A 22,927-nucleotide genomic window follows, 5' to 3' on the forward strand; every position below is an offset into this window, starting at 1 on the left:
TTGATCTTTGACAAATCATGTCATCTGATGGTGTGCCACGGTTCCCTAATCTGCCCACACGGCCCACGCTTTGCAATGAGCAGTACTCCCATTTTTGTACAGTTTACAGTGTACTTCCCCTTTTTGCATAACTTAAAATGAGGCCTTATAAATAGCTTCTCAGAACAGATTAATTATGTGTTCAAGAACTGTCTGTTTACATTCTTCCTTAGCTTTTATATAGATTCCCTGTACATTTAAGATTTAAGCTGATATTTTGTGCTGAAAATACTACCCATTTTAATTCTAATGTCCTACCATTTCTGCCAGTACATACTATTTATGTTTTTCCCGCCATCACCCTTCTCCCTCAAATGTCTAGGTAGAACGAAAAGCACTGAATGGATGTTCAGCCTGGCAGAGTCCTTGAGACTAGGGTGTGAAACTCCTGCCATAGATATGACCATACAAAGCTGTGCACATGTCTGTTAGCTGAGCTCTAAAGGCAACAACCAAAGCCCAAAGCAGCTCTGCTTCTTTTCTCTGTGATGACTCTGGAAAGAGGGGAACTCCAGGTGGCAGCTGTTATATGAGAACCCCTGCACCGGAAGTGATATTCTAGGTGGACGAGGTAACCTGCTTCTTCAGATATCTGTAGCTCCCCTGCCCTATATGAGGGTTTGAAGAGATGAAAGATGTGTGCAGCCTGGCAGAGGAAACCACAAATCTCCATTACCGAACCCTTGTCTTATGGTTTCACAATCAGAAAGTCAACAACTAGACTGTGTCACTGACTGCTGGTAGTGTAACATACTTGTGGAGATATAGACACCACACCCTTGGCGACGTCACTGATTGTAGGTCACCATCTGAAAGTTTGTCATTCCAGTTACAAACAACACATGCAGCTATGCCTTTTCTATGAGTTCCACCAGGGACAACTTTACAAATCCAGCCCAGGTACAACAATAACATAATTATTTATAAGACATTATAACGCATCTCCTCTTCTCCACCTCATGGCAATGTACAAAAATCTGTAAGAGATCTCGAATGAATAGGAACATAAATTGAATGAAGAATAAAACTATGTATGAGGTCCCTTGAACAAAAGTGCAGCATCCTATCATTTTGTAGCTCCACCATTTTGATGAGCATTTCTCACAATAGGATCTCTGTGCCCCTTTTCATTACATACTGCCTTGGGCACAACAGGCATGTTGCATTGGACATCACAAGCATCCACAGCATCTCTTTTACTGCCTCTCTTATCCCTCCTTTCTTCTGCCTCATCCTTGCTATGACTCTCCTTTTTTCCCCTGGTATAACGCCCAACACTACTGAAAAAATGATTTGTGCTCCTACATTTAAAACATCTCATTCTTCCCTCCTCACGTTTCCTCTAGTCTCACCCAGGCTTACTGCTTTGTTGCTGTCTGTTCTCACTACTTCACCTTTTCTTTCCTTGCCAGCACAGAGTTCTGCCAACTCTTAAACATTACCATCATCCACTGACTTCCTTCATGCCTACAGCTGTGTGTTCAGTGCCCTCTGCGATATCCTTCAAATATGGATTTCCAGCTCGCAGCTTTTCTTGCACTCTAGGTGCATTACACTATTTGACCTCAAGTCAATGGGTCCATTAACCCCCTGATTTCAGTCTTCGTTATCGATGAGCAGGGGAAGAATACTTGAGTCAGGAAAGCTTTGAGGATGTTGAGAAGAGAACAAGGGGTTCATTCAACAGACTTTTTATAACACAGGATATTCCCTCCCTACCTCGTATTAATGTGAGACCATCAGAAGGTTGTAAGAACAATGAAGGAAGTGTTGGAATGAGGTTTAATTGAGGGTGTCTCATATCGATATGGAAGAAGAGTTGTTCCTTGGGACATTCAATCCAATATGCTATATATTTAAGTTGACCTTGCAGAAGAAGTCATTTAGGACTATTGACTTTGCTGCAAAGTATGGAATAGGTGGTTCCAGTAGAGAAGTGTTGATGTCCTGTGAAAAGAGCCTTGTTTTTTCTACTGTATTGGAAGACGGCACCTTGGTAGTGATTGCCTTTATTCAGGTAGATTTTTTATGGAGCGGTGGTTCTTAAAGAGAGTGATATCGGCTTTGTATTATGTTTTGAGCCATTGTTCTCATGCTCTGTGGAAGCTTCTTTTGTTAAAAACTTTGGTTTACCAGATCACTCAGGGCTTGGGCTTCATGGTTTTCTGTATAGAACTTGTTTGAAGGCTAGAATGTTTTTTTTTACTGTTTCTAGGACTACAGTGATACCCAAAGGTGCCGGCAGTTGTTTGCAAAGCTGGTTAGTTTTAAAGAAGGGGGTGATTTTAAATGAACAGACATTTAACTTTTCTGGCTTTAGCTCTCCAGAATGTATAGGTGTAGACCTGTGCTGTCATAACAAGGCATATTAAAGTGCCCATACAAATTATCCAAGATGCCTTATATATAGTGCTTCAATAGTATCTAATGTGGATGCCTGTGCAGAGTGGGAGTGTTAAAAAGCTGAAGCATGTCTCTGGCATTGAAAATATCACTCAGTTCTGCCACAAATTGCACTGCCAAGGCATATTCGGTGGCTAGAACAAAGGTTCTAAACTTCTCTAAGATTCTCCAAGCAGTCCATCTGTCGTACTCAAGAGTATTAAACCCTACCACAGCATTGCATGTTTTCATGAGTACGGCACCTTATTCCAGGGGCATACTGCTTTATGCGGACAGGGGCAAACCAAGGGCCTAATTACGAACCTGGCGGTCACAAGACTGCCGGTTTCGCGGATGGGGGTTGGGAGCACCAAATTTCAACCCTTCCAGTCGGGTCACCAGGGGACCACCAGCTCCGCCAGGATGGAGATCCCGGAGGTCTGGAGGTGGTGCATGGGCAGTGCAGGGGCCCCCTGGTCTGTCTCTGTTATTTTCTATAGGAGTGTAATACAGTACCTCTTAGTGGTTACTTATGGTGCTTGTTTTTTTCAAGGCAGGGCTGGAGTATGCTTACTACTGTTTTGTCACCTTCAGGGTTCTAGTCACTTTAGAAGTGTAGTTTGAGAATAGGAATGTGCTTACTCTTTGGTGGGTGGGTGTTTGTAGCAACCCACCCCTCAGTAAACCCCTCTTTACTTTTACCTAGCGCCCTCTCGTTTTGTAGCAGATAGTCCCCATTTCCCCACCACTGGTCCTTGCTACATTTAGTACTAAATAGTCACCTCAAATGTGAGCTCTCCCCATAGAAAAGATAGGAGAGGTAGAGATTTCCATTGTTGGGTTTGCAAACTGCGTTTAGTAGTAAGCGAGTAGTACTGCGTCAGTACTACCTTATGTTTTACAAAATGCAGTTTGTGACATTAAAATATTAAATTGAGAAAAAAAGTTAATTTAGTATGACATGTTTTCTTTGTAGAGTTTTGAGGTAGCACAGACACCCTCATGCAATATATTTGACACATGGCGCTTCCTGTTTCATCTAGCGCCTCCAGGATCGGCACTCTAGTACTTCATCTGAGTTCAAATGGATGATTTAATTGTAGGATGTGAAGCAATTGCAAAGGTTATATTTGAATATATATGAAAAATTAATGCAATAATTCAATGTTGGAAGGCCATTGGCAAGTAGGAAGCCTGAAGATGATGCCCACAGGTGAAATCCTGCTGTGATTTTTAAGTGGGTCAGAATAGCGCCTGGTCCCCAAATGCCAGTCACTGTAGTCAGTCAGGCCTCGCCAAACGTTAGGTTCATTTTCCGTGTTCATATTTCAAAACAATTCTGGGGTCTGCTGTATTAGCCACAAGGGCATTTGTCCTTTCTCTCCGGAATATGTGGTGAAAATTATCCAGGCAGATTCACAAGCGCCTATGTTTACCTATCCTAGTTATCCCATGAATTTGCAGGAACAATGTCACATATCATGCTGGGCATATGTGATACTGTGACAGAGCAATATTCTCTATCCACTGATTATCTGTACTTGTGTATGTTTTCAATTCTATTTTTATTCTTTTCTTTTACTTTGTACACTGTTGATCTTGTTTTATGTTATTTAAGTATTTTGTACATCACCCACTATCCCTCCAGGTGGGGGTTGACCTTCATACATTTTAAACTGGTAAAACAAATGCAAAGAATTTGGGACAGTTAATGGGACAGTTAGATTATATTCATCCCACGGATATCATTGACACACAGGGCCATTGTAGCAGTAGAAAAGCCCTGCTTACATTTCCCCCAGTTCTGGATGACGATGAAAAATCATGATCATTGTGCTTAGTTCCTTATGACCCTCCCTCCTTTCCTGGTGGGTTTGTGGGTGCTCCATTATTAAGCAAAAAAGTTAGTAGCAGGTGCATGCCTTTAGTAAGGTTAGAAGCCACAGGGATAAATTGTCTGAGAAAATATCTTCAGTAGAAATTGAGTGAAAACAAGTAAAAATTTACATAGACCTTCCACTCCCAAACTGCCTTCCTAATCATTCCATGGTACTACGATTGTGAACACTGAAGTTCAACTCTGTATTGATCCATGTAGTCACATGATCATGTATAGTACTGTTCGTACGATTTCCATCTGTACCTTTCTTCTATAGGTCGCCTCAATGTGAAGAACGAGGAGTTGGATAGCATGTTAAAGGAAGCGGCTGGACCAATTAACTTCACTGTATTCCTGACGATGTTTGGGGAGAAACTAAAAGGTATGTGCAATGCCTTATTTCCATGACTATCTTTAAATAAAGATGCTCAACCTACACAAGACAGTGTTCAGTTCCCATTCCTGTCTATTGTACATTTCAGGTGCCGACCCAGAAGAGACCATCCTGAATGCCTTCAAAGTCTTTGACCCAGATGGCAAAGGTCTTCTACGATCTGACTAGTAAGTGCGATTCATCGTGTGTGGATAGACGCTGCCCATAGACGAATGCCATGGCCCAGTACCCATTTTTTTACCGTGTTTCAGCACATCCTCTCCTATGGTTAGTTATGGCAGCCTTTATTTGCTTTTGTTTCTATTTTAAGCTGTTCCTTATTATAAGCACCCTGTCTTTGCATTATAACTCAGCCTGTTTGGTTATGTTTGCTATTTTGAACCCTGGATGGAATAGATTGGTTCGTAGGTTCAATTAATTGACTTATTAGGCCCCAACTCAAAGTGTAACCAACAAACAAAGATAATGCAGGTTCATCAGTAGAAAAATCAAACTTTTTGAATATGAAGTTGAGAGATTGGAAACTGACGAAAGCCCAAGTCGTTCAGTATGCAGATTTTTTTTAAACGTGCCGAAGGGCTGAGATTTGATACCCAGTCCAAGTAAAAAAAATACAAGAAAAGAATAAATGATAACATTTACTTGCAACATTCAGGGGCAACAGTCTGTTCACTATTTGCATTGTGGTAGCAACATGGAACACATTCACAATTCCTTCGGTGCAGAAGAATCTTCTCCAGTAATAGAGAGTAAAATAAAACTTCAGAAGAACTGAGGTGAATGATGGAGTGCATGAGAATGGTTGGGAGGGATTATTGAGGGTAAGGGAAGAAAGAGAGTCAAGGGCACGGGAATATCCCAGTTTTCTTTAAAGATGAACCAAAAAGTTGTCTTAATGAACTTTTGATTCTTACTAGATGATGCAACAAAAGTTCAAAAATTATATGTGTGGAAAACAGACTGTTGCAAACCTTGCACAGGTGGCCCCCCCATCTTCCTCTCATGGTATTCTCCTCAATGTTAACCACCAATTAAGTTCATGTTCTTTCTGGTACATAAAATGCTTGATTAAATTCTTCATTGGCGTTTTCAAAGTCACTGGTATATCTTTAACCAGAGTCAACCCCTGTTTGGCAGGTCATACCGTTTTTTTAGGGCTCAGTTGACAAGTATACTGTATTTATTCATTCATATTGCTAAGTTTTCTCAAGATTGTATTGGTAGGAGTACCTTTAATACTACTCTGTTTCACGCTAAGAGCTGTGATTTTATAAAGATAATGTTGGCTAATTTATCGATTCTTGCAATAGCGGGCACTCTGTAAATTAAAACAGACTGCATCATGAGCCGTGTTATTTACCCTACCTTGAAGCACACAATAAAAGCCATCTAAACATTATCCCTGGATATCCCCATTTTCTTTAACAATTACGTCTAGATGAATTTGTTGAAAATGACGTGGTGACGCAAACAAAAGATTTATCAAGTTGGGTTTGCCAAGAGGGTATTATTACGGTATATGTTTGTCAACGAAAGTGTATGAACAACACATTAAATATCCAATAGACTTTCCCTGATATATTTGGCAGTGGTGTAGGTGTGAGGATGGTGACAGTCAGAACTACTGGACCGTTGAACTTTGTGAGGAAGAAGTTTTGGTGGGTTGAGCTCTTGCTTACTTCAATACACAAGCATTACATGTTAAATGCCTAGAACTTCGGCACATGATGTGAACCGTTGAGGCATATACAATTTATTCAAGATGTTCTGCATGTTGTGCTCCAAGATTAGTGACCACAAATCTTCGGGTTAACTGACCTACAAATCAGCTCTATCAGTCTTTACAAAAATAAAAACGAATACATATTTGAGATGACATCTAGTAGTCCATCAGCAGTGAGAGCAGTGCACCTTATGTCCAGCATGCTCTAATTAATTAAATTGATGTCTTGATTTGAATAGCTACACATCTCAATGAATATACCTCTCTGGAGAGTACACAGGCATGTTTATAGTTGTCCAGTCATGTCCAATTGCTCAGCACTGGAAGTGCTTTGAGTGGACACTATGGAGGGGACTATGTAACATGGTCTGATATGAGATCTGCATCTGGTCTGTAATAAATGTTGTAGTCTTTTGGCATGAAATATGGTTCTGGAAGCTACTGTTCAATCTGAAGGAACATCAGGTGCATCACCCCTATTTCCTTGCCAATATTCAACAGGCCAAAGACCTCAGATTCTGCTATTTACCCCTATTTTCCCATAGCTTTTTGAGTGAACTACATTTTTATCTTCTACCAGCACTCTCCAATGGCTTGTAACAATGGCTTCCATTGAAGCACGTTTCTTCAGTTACTCTTCCCTCCACCCGACACTTTCCTTAGTATACAACCAGACATTGGGCCGTCTGAATGCTATACATCCCAAAAACAATTCAAAGGATATCTTGCTATTGTAACATTAACTTACTTTTGTTATTCTCTGCCTGCCTTTAGTTGTTGGTGGCAGGAAGAATCTTGATTGTTTACACTCTTCCATGTTTTATTACTCGATTAAAACTATTTGGAAGAAAAAGTGAAATCTAATTTATTGGCTTAAACTTTGGTTTGGTGGTTGGTGTTACTCACATGCAGATTACATTTGATCTATCCTTGAGGAGCACTTGGAACAGTTCCCCATAGTGGTGCATAGTCGAATGATTTGTTTGGTCCTGATGAGACCTGCAAAATTAAGATCGGGCTGAAACGTCGACAAATACACCCAACATTGTTTTTGGTGATGTAACCTATAAGATTGTTGATAGGATTCTGATTGTTCAGTGACTATAATACTACCATTGGGTGCAACCAGTGTTTTTATGTGACACTGTAGATAGTTTATTCACACGGTATTGAGCACTGTGTCGTCTGCTCTTTTCCATGATCATTTGCACAGCACCTTTGGAATTGTGCCTTGACATACAATACAATATAACATTTTTAGAAAAGAGAAAGTTGAACTCTTTAACTACATGATACGTACATGTTTGAATGTACTGTAAATCACTTTGGAGTATCGGTGATTCATTACACTAGGTTATTGAGAAAGGCATTCCACAGAACCATTGTTTATATAGCATCATGCCTTTAGTTGTGTGCATCAGAGCTTGGTTACCTTAAAGTGATGCTTTGCAATATTTTGTTTTGTACAACACCCATCAAGGTGGCTTCAGAGTGCATGAAAGCTACCAGCAGCACACTGATGTCCTCATGAGTAGCAAACACATTGTTTTGAGACATGGTTTCAGTGTTTCACTATGCTTTCGGCTCTCCGTGACCTTGAGATCCACAGTCTAAAAATATAAGTTAGTGGTAGAAGATTTTATAGCCTAGTAACAGAAGTTTTTTTTTACCAGCCATCCTAACAATTTTACATTAACAAATGGCAAGTGGTCTGGGACCCATGCAGCATGAACAGTCTCCCTCTACGTGTAGATTAAATTTGGCACAATGACTACGAGGGCAAAGCCTAGTCTTGGGGTGTTATGTAAAATACATGCTATCAACAATTAAAGTCATTTGTCTGTTGACAACCAGCGGATGCAGAAAGAAGATCAGACGGAGTGCTAATAAAATTTCAATGTTTTTAAGATTGACGTCCACTACCATTGTATCGTCAAGCTTAATAGATGTGGAGTTACAAGATTAAATCTGCAATTCCCTCTTTATGGTTACTGTGATGATATTGGGTAGGTCATACTATGGAGTCAGTGTATGGGCAGGATACCATTGCTGACTTCTCTATTGTGCTATCCCTCCCCCATGCTAGGTGTTAGCACATAGGAACAAATGGCACTGCCACCAGAAAGCAGAGTAGGGATTATTCTGAAGTGTTCAGGTGAAGATCATATTTGCATGAGGCAACCAATATTCATTCCCAGCTGTGCACTGTGATCAAAAACAACCAGCACGTCTAAAGCATCTGCAGGCTGGCAGTAACATCTCATGCCTGAATGGATCCTGTTAACTGGTAGCTGGCAATGCTTTGTGCAACAGCCACTTTTCTGTGACCTTGACACAGAGTAGTAATACCTGACACCCAACAGGCTGCTCTTTGTACGAAGAGTCTTACCGCCTTCCATACGACTTTATCCCTGTAAAGGCACAGGGCAGCAATGGTGCTTGCATGCTGCTACATGAATAGGAACGTGACAGTGCCTTGACTTAAGAGGAGTGCATCTACAAAGCCGTTTAATCACATGTTTTTACTATCACGAGTGCCAGATTATAACCAGATTTAGTATTAGTAGTCTAACAAGGTCTGATTCTATGGCTAGTAGCCTAAGAACAGTGGCTTCAATAGCCATCTCGTCCGTACACTTCCTCACTCGTGACTCAATTCTGACCCACTCATTTGGAGGCAAAGCCGGATAATATGTTGGTGCTGTGTTGTAATGACTGTGCTTAGATGTGAAGTAAAGCACAGACCTCCAAGATGCTCTAAGCACCTGAAATGGCTGCGGGACATCAATGGGAGCCCGTGCTTTGTCTTCTTAGAGCCTCATTCCAAGTGCTCTGGCAATCCTGATTTGGTAGCAAGCTCCAGTTTGTGCCCGAATTGGGATTATAACTAGTGTGAAAAGTTATTATTTATCTCAGAAGTTTTGATATAGTGCTGCTACACGCTGAAAACAGGCAGGGAGCTTTACAACAAAGTTAAATATGAAAAGACGTCATAACCTCCTGGTATCACTTTAATATCATGTATAACGGCTTTACCGGTTTGCCAGGAGTGTGTATCCAGTGTGTATCCAGTGGAAATTCCAGTTGCATCTTAAAACTAATGACTGATGTCTCATAGTGTCCATTGGTTTCATTTGGCATCCTTATTTTCCCAGGACTGTTCCCTTCATTTTGCTGTTTAACACACTTGTAGGATGATTTGGAATTTGGCAGAAAGGGTAGTCTGCACCAACAGCAATAGAGTACCCTTTCAGCCAAACTGAAGGCCTGCCTGCCCTATTTGCGAGTGGACATTAAGTATGTCAGCAATGGAGCCTACTCTGGTTCTGCGGCTGACAAACTCCTCCAGTGGTCCAACGGAGTTTTCACTCTCCACTACCGCTGTGAGAAACTTGGCCGCAAGTGACAGTCAAAAACTGTAAAATGGATCCCACACCATGGGAGACAATGGGGTGAAGATCATTAGTTTTTGCTTTTTCAAAAACAAAATCCCACTTTTATTTTTGAAAAATGAAAAAGAATTTAAAAGTTTGACGGACAGTACCGTCATTTTGACAGCACTGGCTGTCAAACCTTTAACTCATTAACAGCATCTGCCATGACAGTGGTTCCTGTCATTATTAAGAAAGTTCTGATGGGCCAACAGACATCTCTAAAAGTGGAGGAGGACGGTGCTCGGTCAGGGTGACAGAGCATTAAGTCCCTCGTTCTGATGGAGCAACTCCTGTCTTCCGCACTCTAAATCAGGTCCATTCTCTGCAAAGGGCCCAGGTTCATTATCTGCATTAACTGGATGTAATCGATACAAACATTAGGGGTTTTCGCATTTGTGTGCATTTCCTTCTTTCAAATACATAGGGCCAGATGTATCAAAGGGTTTTACCCATTCTATGTCTATGGGAAAATGTGTTCGTACATATGGCCTATAGTCCTGTAAATTTAATAGAGTAATTTTCAATGTCTTAATCATGCAGAGATCAAAGCAGACTTAAATGGCAATGGATGCAATTTCATTGATTGCCTTGCAAAACTGATGCGTGGATGTTCCTGCGCTCTACTGGGAGATGGCACGTAACACCCGACTGTGCTGAAAAGCAGTCTATCTGACTGAGCGCCATATCAATATCCAATGATAATAAAAACATTCCATCCCAGATCTATAGATCTTCTGAAGCCTCTCACAGGCAAACCAGTCCATAGGACATGCTATCAGTTTCCAGACCACCAAAAGCTGGTGCCCGGAGATTTACAAAACTGTTCCAGTCATGCTAGACAAAAGGTGTCCAACACTGAGCCATGAGACCTGGAGCTATGCCATATCTTAGGATATCCACATGAGAAGCATTTACATTGAATAAACTTAAATTGGGACTATTTATTTGGTGGTGATCCTGAAAATGTGGCCCACTGCAGCCCTAATAAACCACTGCAGGACATTACCGCTATAGGCCAATCTATTTCTGATGTCCAGTCACATATTTTGTCAGTAGGGAGGGGGGTTTACTATTACGCATGCAATATATTGATTGGATGACAAAAATATTGCATCCACTATATCTACTAATACAATATTATCAAGGTAAGTGGACGAGGAGTTAAGCAGAGAAAATCTATATTTATATTTACTTACTTAGCTTGTAATACAACACCTGTGTTGACCTCGATATATAGACATACAACCGTTATCTTTCTAGGCAAAGTTTTTTTAATCTCCTTCCCAATTTAGGCTTCTTAGAGGGAAAGCAGAAAATGTCACATTAAAACTTTCTGTATTATATTCTGCATATGCATGAGTGAAATGCATGCTTTGTGAACAGTTGTGTATTCAATGCCAACATATGTGGCCATACAATTGTTCAACAAATGCAAAGCAAACGACAAACATAGTTCCCGAAATTTCCTCTGGAGCCAGCATTTTGGTTGCTTTTTCTTCTCCATCTTTCATTGTCTTTTTTGTTTTCTGTGTATTCTTTCTCAAGCTGAGGTTCTTTAAATAGGGACTCATAATTATAAAGGACCTGATTTATTTCCTGGCGTATGGCCCGTTGTTCCACCAGGTCAACAGAGTAAATTAGTCAGTCACCCTGGTGACTCTGGTGGAGGGACCACTCACCAGATTTATAAACAAACCCCAAACCTGTGGTCATTTATACAGCATTGCCAGGAAGTGTTGTCCTGGAGATTCCTTACAATGCAATTTGCTGTTTGGTGTAGGGCTCCTGAAGCATGGCAGAGCCCTGCACCAAACAGTTTTCTTTTTTAATTTTGAAAAAGAAAAAAGGAAATGCTCTCCTCACCATGGGAGCCCTCTCCCATAGAGAAGGGACCATTTAGCAGTTTTACCTGCCCATTACCGCTATGGCTCTCCTGGCGGTGATGGGTAGTGTAAACTGGCCGATAATTCCGCCGTGTAAACTAGGTGGGCAGAATTACAGGTCTGCCTCTGATGGCACTTACTCCACATGGCCCCCAAAGGGGTTTAATCATATCAGAGATGGAGTTGTCTTTGCCGCGATTAAATCTATGGTCTGCTTGTTTATAAATTTGACGGACGGACCTTTATCTTGGTGGTATGTATACTCCGTTGCAGTTGCAATGAGATTTTCATACCACCAAGATATAAAATAGGCCCAAAGTTACAAACTCAAATGCATTCAGATACATTTTTTCAGCTCTTCGTAGAACTATTCGGAAAACAAGAAAACTTTCACATTAAATATCACCTTATGTGTTTTCTTTGTAGTATTCGAGAAATGCTGATGACGCAGGCCGAACGATTTTCCAAGGAGGAGGTATGGTGATTCACTCCCACACACTTTTGCTTATAATTGCATATACTATTGTAATATCACTCTGTAAGACATGGAGGTCTGCATTTCCCAAATAAAACTGCTTGACTGATTTTCTTACTACTGCCAATATGTGACATCAGCACTCAAATGTAATATGAGTTTTGCCATCATTATTGACGTGTAATAAGAATATGAGTTCACTACTGTCTTATAATCATTTATTACAATTGAGTTAAGTGAAATCACAATGTCTCCTGCAGAGGTCCACAGACAGTGTTGAAAGAAGCTCCTCTAATAGAGCATCTACTTTTTACACAATTATAGGGAGGAGCACCTTTTCTTTTCCACTATTCTGGAATTTCTGTCTTGAAAATCGGCTATCACTAGCAGATACATTATTAAAATGTTTATTTATTGCACTGCTGAAGCAGAATACTAGAGATTTGCCTTTAACTGCACAGATGAACGCCAAATGCTCCAAAGTGAGTGTTTGTTTCAGAAAAACATAAATAAATGGCCATGATGCGCGGAAAGTTTTCTTTCTGCACACCAGCCATTGTTTGTTTTACCTTCCCAGGGTCACCATGTCTATTTTCAGAGGTATAATGAAAATAATATGAAAATACCACCTGAACTAATGAGTGACCGGAACAAAAATGAAGCACAGCAGATTCTTTAGAGTTTTCAATTGTTTAACTTCAAAAGCAACTAAAAATGAAACTTCTGCTGAAACTGCATTAGGGCCTAATTTATAGTATCGCAGTATTTTCTCTCTCCTTCATGGTGGTGGAGAACATTACAATTGCCACCCTGATGGCCTGAAGACAAACATTTTTTTAAATTTTCGGTTCATTACTGCCAGGTTTCGTGGCAGTGATGGACTGGCACTGATGCACAGAAGAAAAGGAAATCAGATCATCTGCGCTAAATAGGGCAGATGGTGTGTGATGCCTCTTCTCTTACGGACAGTACTGTGTCATGCCGTCAGAATACGCTCTCCATCAATGGGGGCACTCTAGACAGAAGCTGATGGTCCGCAGACTTACAAGAGGGTAAGCGGCCCGAGAGTTTAACGGATAGAACATTTGCGAGTACCCTGTCAGCCAAACTCTGAATCAGGCCCTTAGCCTCTTCTTTAGTCATTTTTTTATGCATAATGTAGACCCTTGTCCACCATTCTTAATCATTGGACACATGCTTGCAGTAAGCACACTTCCCTTCAGCTTCCACTTTGCTGTCCTTGTTTCTTCCGCTTCTCCTCTCTGCTTCATTGTTGCTTTGAGAAACAGTGACAGAAGAACACTCCTGCTGAGGCCTAGAATTATGCAATGGTCTTGCAGTTACATGTGTGTCTCACCTCTGCCATCATGGGAAGCTCTCTTGTTGTTCCAGTAATTTAAAAAATAACCTTGTTATGATAGTGTTTTTTTATTTTTCTTTATTTTGCCAAAATTAATTATTATCATTTTTATATGGGGCATTTTTACAGCATTCCTCAAATGTACACAGGAATCTCTTAAAATAGGATACTTTGAAGATAGATACATTAAGACACCTACAATCTTATATAACAATGCAAATACCTCTTTGTCAATTAATAGAATTCCAGCTGATGAAGGTATATATGAAGAGAATCCAGAGAGGTTTCCATTTTATCACAATAGGGTATGCACATTACCGGGCGATCATGGATGCCTAGGATATCTCACCATTGATATTTAGAAACTGAATCTACAGTGATATCTTATTGAGATATGCAGACAACCCAAAATGTTAGGACATAATGACATTATCACTTTATATGTGCTAAACTGAGGGATAATATAAATCTTGAATAAATCTGAGCTTAAAACTTGATAAAACTGAAAGCAAACAAAGAAAGCAATCTGGCTTATCAAAAAAAATTAGCCACTTTGGTGGTCAAAAGAGTAACTTTTGTTGGACATTAAAGAACCAAAGTTTTGATGAATATCACAACAGTCAAAACCCAAATTAACAAATCACCCCTGTATATTATTTCAATCCTGGAAAACATGAATCAGTGCAGATCACAGTGCACCTTTTTTTTCCTTTATACATCCAATGAAATGAGTGTCACTGAGTTTGTTAGTATTAGTATTAAGAACTATTATCTCAGCCGAAGGATCCAATTCAGTTCATGTGTGCTATAAGAACAGTCAATATTATTTTTTTCCAGTATCATTATTCAAGCACCACCATTATTATTTACACACTGTTCTCTCAGTATAATACATTATATGGCCTTCACTATTACTGAACAATAATAACAATATCAATGATGTGTTCTTTAATTATTGCTATTTTAGTTTTTTATGTTATTGGTATTCTTTATATTAATGTCTTTTTATTACTGGGAAATATGAATTGGCATACCTTCACTTGAATTGTTTTTTTTTTAATTCTAGATTGATCAGATGTTCACAGCTTTCCCCCCTGATGTCACTGGAAATCTGAACTACAAAAACCTTGTGCATATAATCACCCATGGTGAAGAGAAAGAAGATTAGAAGTACTTCAATTTCATGCTTTTCCCCTAAAAAGTTCTGTATCATGTTGTTGTGTTTCCGTCCCACTTGTCCATCTACTTCCACCTGTTAAAGTATTTTGGTTAGCTCTGTCTAAACTACTTTTGGTCATGATTTCAAGTTGTGCATTTCAGTGTATTCAGTGAATCTACTTTTCAAATCTGTAAGCTTGTATGTGAATTGAATGTTTTTTGCAAGAGGAACTCCAAACCTTTTCAAGGACACTTGTACAAAGTGTAAAATAAAGATGATTTCTTTACATGAAAGATGTGATACTTTCTGCTCTGTGTGTGTGCATGAATTATTAGAACACAGGGTGTTCAACACAGTTTTATTCCAGAATTAAGAACACCAGCTAAATATGTAATTCATTTCCTTTTAGATTCTTTTCTCATAAATGTTGAGGAGATGTCCTGAATATCAGGTAGAAATATTGCCTTTTTGGACTACATTACAAAACTACTGAATTAGACAAAGATTCCTTTGTTTTTCTCACTAGGCATAACATGCTCCAATATTTACTAATTGTTTAGTTTCTTGGTTAAGTAAAAGCAGCTAACATGAGATGGGGCAGTCGCCACAGATCACTAGACTATCAAATTTAGTAACTTTGTACGTGGAGAATGAAAAACATAGTGCACTGTTATACATAAAAGTCATGTCAGAGTCACTTATAAAACTGTAGGTACTTTTGCATTGCAGGGCCTTCAATTTTTGGTGCCTCAACACTTCCATGGCAGCGGGGATTCCATTACCATCAATTTGAACAAGCATGGAGCTTTGACATGCACATTGGAGTAGTCCCTGCTGATAATGTAATTTTGTGTACATCACACGCCCCTTCAGGATAGCCCCAGGCTGTGCCTAAATTGTGCTTGCTGATTCCTGTGCGGAGCACCAGCACTTTTTTTTTAGGGCGGGCGCTAACTTATCTGCCTCAAGCATTTACTGCGAGCAAAAGACACCCACGGGAAAGACGGAGGGAGAGAAAAAGGAAAAAGCATCACAAAGGGAGAAAGCAGAAAGCTGCAAGAGTGAGCTGAAGGGGCAGGGAGTGGCTTTACATGGATTGAAGAGGCTTCAGGATTATTCTTCCTCAGTATCATGTGCTCGCACATTTAATTGCAGCAGCCACGTGTTTAAGAGGAGGGCTTTGAGCACTGGCACGTTTTTAGTTACAAATTAAGCACTGGCCTCAGGCCAACCATTTACTGCTAGAGATAAGATATTTCATGGATATCCACTTCTCCATCTGAGGTTCCTATAATGGGTGGCATTACGTGCATGGGCCCAATTGAGCCATCTGTCACTATTTGTAGGTGCTAATAAGACTCATGGAGACTTGAGTGCAAAGCTCTTTATTCCTGGACTGTGGAAATCAAAGATCTGGGTGATGTGATGTGGTGTGGTATGGTAGGGTTGCTCTGGTAATCTGTTGTCACACTTTCACTTTTCAGGACCATAGACATAAAGTGGGATAGATGGACCTGATTTACTGACACAGAGAGTGACACTGAAGTATTCAAGTAATTATACTCAGAGTGAAGTGAGATTACTTTCTGTAATTCTTTCAGAAATATCGTACCACATCACTTCTCAATCCTGGGTCCCATCCACATCCTAATAAATGGAATCTCACATTCGGCACTTGCAGCTCAAATGCAATATTAGATTCCATGCACTGCACCCTCCTCATAATTCACAATCCCACCCAGTATCACTTGACTACCATCTTGCATGTCAGACAGTGCCTGCTTAACACAATCTTAGGCCCCATGTGCCATGCAGTGCCTCCTCCTTAGCGCGCACTCAGATCCCTTGTTCTAACTCCTGGACACAATTTCAGATCGCAGGCACTGTCCCTGATAAGAATCGCTGATCCCATCATTGCTTTTTAATACAAATTAAATGAATTGAACTTAGTGAGGTGTATATGCAAGCACCTCTCATGTCCCATGCTGTGCCTTAGCAACACAAACCCAAGTTCAGTGTACTGTATCAGGAGTAAAAAGGCAAGCCACTTGTGCTCTTGACAACAAGCTTCAAGCAAGACCATACCCTCCTCAGACCACCACATTTGCGGTGGCTGGTGGACCGCCGTCGTTGTGGCCGTCTGACCGCCACATTAAAGGTTGGCAGGCAGCCGTGCCAACCTACTGCAGTATCTGCCGGGATTGGAGACCCCGACGGGCTGACGGTGGGTGCAGGTTGGCTGAAGCCAACACCGCCCAGCTGATTTCAACCTGGTTCTCCGCCAGCCTTTTCATGTCCGTTTTCACCGCCATGAAAAAGCCGTCGGAAAACAGGTACAGGGTGCCACGGGGCCGTTGCACAGCCCATGCCCGGGGCATGGGCAGTGCAGGTGTCCCTATGTCCAGCACCCTCATAATACTGTTGCTGTGCAGACAGTGCGCATTACGAGGGTGCTGGTGCCCCCTGTGGGAGGCAGCATTGTCGCCAGTTAGATTACAATCTGGCGACAATGCTGCCACACTTTCTGCTGGTTAAGTCTTGATGGGGTCGGTGGGGAGGTGGCAACCACCCCGTCGGGAGTTTGACGGATGGGTGTTCCTGTCCACCAAACTCATAACCGGGCCCTTAGACATAATTCCAGATCCTATGCACTGCTTCATTAACAGTACCTCAACTCCCATACCTGCCTCCTTAGAACTATCCTAGACCTTGTGATCCGTGTATTGCCTCCAAACACAATATCAGACCCCGTGCCATTCTTACTGAACCCTTTAATTGATCCCATGCACTGCCTCCTAAACAATATGATCTCATGCACTGCACTGATTGCACTTTTTAAATTCAACTTTCCATGTACTGCTTCCCCAACACAATTTTTATCCCATGCCCAGGCTTCTGACTCCTTGTTCAGATCCGACGTACTGATCCTTCCTGTAAACTGTAAACTTTGCACTTGTATAGCGCACTACTCACCCGTTAGGGTCTCAAGGCGCTGTACTCATACCGCTATGGAACCCCTCCTGGCTTTTCCCTGTGAGGTGCCCACTCCTGGGCACCCCCAGGGTGAAGCCAGGCATCCAAGCGCTGGTGGGGCCGTTGTGGAGATTAAGCAATCTATTGCCCAGAGTTGCAGAGTGAGACCCATTAATTAGATTAGGCACCGAGGCGAGAATGATCTGGTCCAAGGGAATTGAGCCCAAGATCTGCCGAAGCGGGACTTGAACCCTGGTCTTGAACCAGATCTCTGCTTCAGGGTCTGCCACTCTAACCATTGTGCCACACTTCTCCACACTTCCTGAAAAGAGTCTTGGATTCCATGCTCTGCTTTCTGACCATACTCCAGATTCCGTTTTGGGTATCATGAATTGAGTATTCAGGTTAATTCAGGTATCATGTACTGCTTCCAAAATGCAAGCTGAGATTATACCTACAGCCTCCTGGGCAGTAGCAGCTTAAAGCTGAGTCTCTTTATAGCTGCTATATCAATAATCTTATTGTTGATCACAATATATGGATGAATTGCATTCTCTGGTGCCTGTATTATTCATCATTTCAATACCCAACTAATTTATTTTCCTTGGTTACAATTAATGTGTACTCAAATAACTAATGTTGTTGGAAAATGGCCACTTTCTCCGATTTGTATATAGTACCCTGATTTCTAGGCCTATTGGGCTTCCCCAGACCAAAATGTGTCTCTTTTATTGAAATTTAAAATAAGTTACATTGTATATATATATATATATATGAAACAAAAGGGTATACATGAATATGAAGTTTAATATTAAATTCGAATTAGTTTGCTATACAAATATGAATAACTTACAAATAAAATATAATATTAATTTGTATTAAGCACTACAATACAGTATAATAATACAAATGTATGTTACACACAATATACATAAATATAGTAATGCATTAGTAAATATGGGAACATAATGCTCCAATAATTAAAACAGTATCTGAAAATATGTAACAAAATTATATTTGAGGAATAAGAAATCATGACAAAAGATAAAATAATTTAAAAAACCCAATATAAAAATAATAAAAATAAAATAAAACATTAAAATATATATTTCATATTATATGTACTCTGACTTCAGATAAATTTCAGTAACATTTTGTAACCTATCTCCAAACCAAAGCCATTAAAAAAAATAATAATAAAAATGTTACTGTCAATCCTACAAACATAAGGTAAAATGCTTTCATTATGGGCGGTGGGGGGGATTTACTATTCTAAATACATTTAACAAACATGGGAGAAAGTGCATTGGAGAGTGCGCATACACTGAGTGGGTCACATTTAGTGTTCTAACTCCAGTCTAAAAAACATTGGGGAAATAGCATACATTGGCGGCTGTGGGGGGAGGCTATTGTAACTCAAAGATAAAAATCACTTGGGAAAGTGCATACATGGGGTGCTTAGATTTACTCTTCTAACTCTAGTGTAACATACATTGAGAAAAGTATATACCTTAGGTTAGGTGGTGGTGGGATGCGGTCAGATTTACTTTTGGAAAAAGTACATACAATGTGGGGGAGATGTTGGTTCAGGTTTACTACCTAACCAACTTTGGGAAAACACATAAAGTTCATGGACAAGGTAAGAGTTAATATTTTAACTCTAGTCTAACAGACATTGTGGGAAGTTCATGTTATTTTGTGCAGATGTTAGAGCACACTATCACCCTGGAGGGTATCCTAGCACACATATGGGGGCAGGGTTCAGATTTACTGCACTAACTAACTAACTAAGGGGGTCTTGTGACCGCCATATAATGAGGAAGGCGGTGAACCCAACGTAACACAGACATCTCACTGCCAGCACCGCCACCGCCAACAAGCAGCATCCGGTGGCAGAAGCCAACTTCATGCAGGCGGAAGCCAATGTTCCACCCTCCATATTCCTAGTAACCACTCCGCCAGGATATCTGGTGCAGCATTGCCGTCATGAAAAACCTGGCGGAAACAGAAAGTACAAAAGGAAACACCCACCTTCAGGCACAGAGACGCTTCTGCGGCCACCATGGCAAACGAACTGCTAGTCTTCCCAGCATTGTATCTGGCCGTACACCTTCAGGACCACCGACAACGACGAAGACGACAACCGTAAGTATACCTAGCACAAAGGGGAACAAATGACAGTGATACATTCCCACACATAACACACATACCTCACACAGACAGCGAAGGCCCCACACGCACACACACAATATACATCAATGCCAAGTATCCAATACACACACAAAGCCATGCAGATACATGCCAAACATACAGCACAACGCACACCAACACCACCAACACACCCCATAACTGCACAATGACAATTAGACAACAAACACCTCAACGCTGGCATAGACAGGCACGTTGTGCGACACCACACATACACACACACCATGAACTCTATGTAGCATTGACACACAATCAAAAGCTGTGGACACACATCCAAACAATGATACAGGTGATACAGCACGTACAACCAACAATCAAGGAAATCCACACATGCAGCACTACACACAGATGCACACAACACCCCATATAATCACACAAGCATGCAGTCACACACATCACAACATCCCCATGGACCAAACCATCTACCCAGCGCATGCAACAACACAGACACAATCCACACATAGACCTCACACACCTTTGCACACAGATGTCAGACCACCATGTAGAAGGAAACCAGGAAAAGCATCTCATGTTGCCAACCACAGCAATGTGGGCAGTTGTATTCAACAACAAAAGAAATAAACTATATAGAAAATGTGCCAATGGCAAGTCCAATGTCCACAATTGCAGTACACATTGTCCATGAACCATGGGCCCAACTTAATTCCTGACTGCAAATAGGCCTCCACGTCATAAGGGTGGCAATGGGACAGGCTGGCACCTCTGGTGTGTGGGGGCGCGGGGGCAGTGGGGGAGGCTTGGATGTGGAAGGGGCACGTTTCGGTTTGGGCTTGGGATGGATGACTTTGGCAGTGGGAGGGCTGGAATCCCTGCTTGGTGGAGGAGCAGGGGAAACACCAGAGGGGGCACACAAGGAATGGGAGGTGGAAGGGCCTGAGGTGGCCAGGGGGGCACGCCGTTTACAGGGAGGACAGGGTGGCAGAGGAGTGGGGAAGAGGTCAAGGGCGGCAAGGAACACTTTCTTAGGTATACGAAGCATTCACATGATTGAGGGTTGGGAGTGGAGGTAGAGGGAGTGCTTGTCTGACGTGTCTGTGTGCTGCACGTAGATGCTGGTGTGTACAGTGTCTGTATGTGTGTGGTGGCTAAATGTTGGGTGGGTGAGTGGGTACGTATGCATTTTTGGGGAGGAGGGGGGCAGAGATGCAGGGAGAGGGAATGGGAGATGTGTGAGTGAATGTTGTGGGGGTGTGCTCAAATGAGGTGGATGTGCTGCAAGTGGCAAAGACGGTAGTCGTGGTGAGTGCAGATGTGGTGTGTGGGGTGTGTGACTGTGAGTCTGCTGATGTGGTGATTGAGGGGATGACAGGTATGCTAGCAGTACCAGTGTGTGATGATGCAGTGCTGGCAGGTGTGAGTGGAGATGTGACTGTAAGGGAGGAGGTGGTGGGAGAAGTGTCTGTTGTTGTGCTTGCATATGTGTGTTGTATGTGTGCATGCTTGTGTGAAGTTCTATTATGCCTATGACTGTCTTTGCGCACCTTGTCTGTTGTAGTTGGTATATGCTGGTCTGTAGGTGTGCTTTGGAGGGGTGTAGGGAGAGGGGTTGTGGATTGGGAACAGGTAGCTGGAGGGGGGACGGAAGATGAAGGGACACTGGCTGCCGTCAACGAGGAGGCCAGAGCCTGAAATGATCTCTGGAGGCCAGAAAAGGCACTGTGAATGCCTTCCAGGAACGCATTTGTCTGCTGCATCTGGGATGCCGGTCCCTGGATGGCATTCACGATCGTTGTCTGCCCCACAGAGATGGACCTCAGGAGGTCAATAGCCTCCTCATTGAGGGCAGCAGGGCTGACTGGGGCAAGGGCAGAGGTGCCTGCGACGAAGGAGACACCCACCCTCCTGGGTGAGCGGGCACGGGCAACTGGGTGGGGTGCTACAGGGAGGGCGGTGCTGGTAAGGGCAGTGGCGGACAAGGATGGTGTAGGTGTGGTCCCAGAAGGGTCCACTATTGCCAGGGAGCCACCATTGAAGGAGGAATCTGAACCAGATGTGTTGGTAGCTCCAGTCTCCCATGTGGTGCTCCCCTCACCCTCTGTCCCACTGGTCCCCTCGGCTTCACTGGTGTCCTCCTCCTGGGTTCCAAGGGCTGTTGCATCCCCACTCGCCATTGCCCTTCCTCCTTCGCTAGATAATGCTAATGCACACATAGACAGAAGAGGAGAGAGAAAAGGAGGGTGGGAGAAACAGAAAGGGAGGAAACCCACACATCCACTTCACATATACAAACAATGCAGATAACAGTCCCTGCCTGCGAAACAAGAGACCATTTAGCAATCATTACCAAATAGAGTCATGCAAGCGATGTCCAAACTCATCTCAACCCTGCAGCCTAAACATCTGAATAAAGACAACTACATGCCTATCAACTGCCAAATTGACTAATCCAAAAATCCAGCCTAGGAACATACCCAATCACATGTCATCCATTACAGGATGATAAAAATCTTAGCATAGAGGGACTGAGGACACTAACTAACTGACAGGAATGTGTGGAGTACATGTGGTACAGAGGTCCATAGATGTAGGAAGTGAAGCAATTTGCAATCTTCATTTAACATGTCTGTCATTATCCATATACAGTGCCAATATGACCAACTCGTACTACTACAGTACACGCAGAGAGGAAGGATGCAGCCAGTGACATGATAGCATACTTGAGCGACCCATACCTACAGGTGAACATGTGTCACAGTACCACCACTTCTTATCCTGCATGGCTCAACATAGCGACCGTCACACATTTCTCCTTGATGGGTGTGACAACCAGGACTGTACATTCCCTAAATCACATCTGACTACGTTATTTCCAAGTCCAAGGAGGGTGACAGTGCACAACCATGCAGTAGTCACCTGACAGTCAACACTTACCCCCTTATGGCTGCTGTGCTGCCTTCAAGCACCCATCCAACTCAGGATACGCCACCGCCAGTATGCAGGCCATTAGGGGGGTCAGGGTCTGACGTGCACCCCTCCCATGTTGGGAGGCTGTCCCCA

The 22,927-nt window shown here is 42.1% G+C and overlaps 1 protein-coding gene across 1 annotated transcript in view; it reads left to right on the top strand.

Annotated features, from left to right (window-relative positions):
- MYL2 (myosin light chain 2) overlaps window positions 1–15,021 on the top strand; it is a 35,834-nt gene extending 20,813 nt beyond the window's left edge. Inside the window, exons 4-7 of the mRNA XM_069214856.1 lie at window positions 4,578–4,682; window positions 4,783–4,861; window positions 12,161–12,209; window positions 14,636–15,021. Coding sequence (XP_069070957.1) covers window positions 4,578–4,682; window positions 4,783–4,861; window positions 12,161–12,209; window positions 14,636–14,737 — 335 coding nt within the window. The 3' untranslated portion in view covers window positions 14,738–15,021. The remainder of the gene's footprint in view (window positions 1–4,577; window positions 4,683–4,782; window positions 4,862–12,160; window positions 12,210–14,635) is intronic.
- Window positions 15,022–22,927: the final 7,906 nt, after the last annotated feature.

This window comes from Pleurodeles waltl, chromosome 11, assembly GCF_031143425.1.
Source record: "Pleurodeles waltl isolate 20211129_DDA chromosome 11, aPleWal1.hap1.20221129, whole genome shotgun sequence".
NCBI classification, from domain to species: domain Eukaryota; kingdom Metazoa; phylum Chordata; class Amphibia; order Caudata; family Salamandridae; genus Pleurodeles; species Pleurodeles waltl.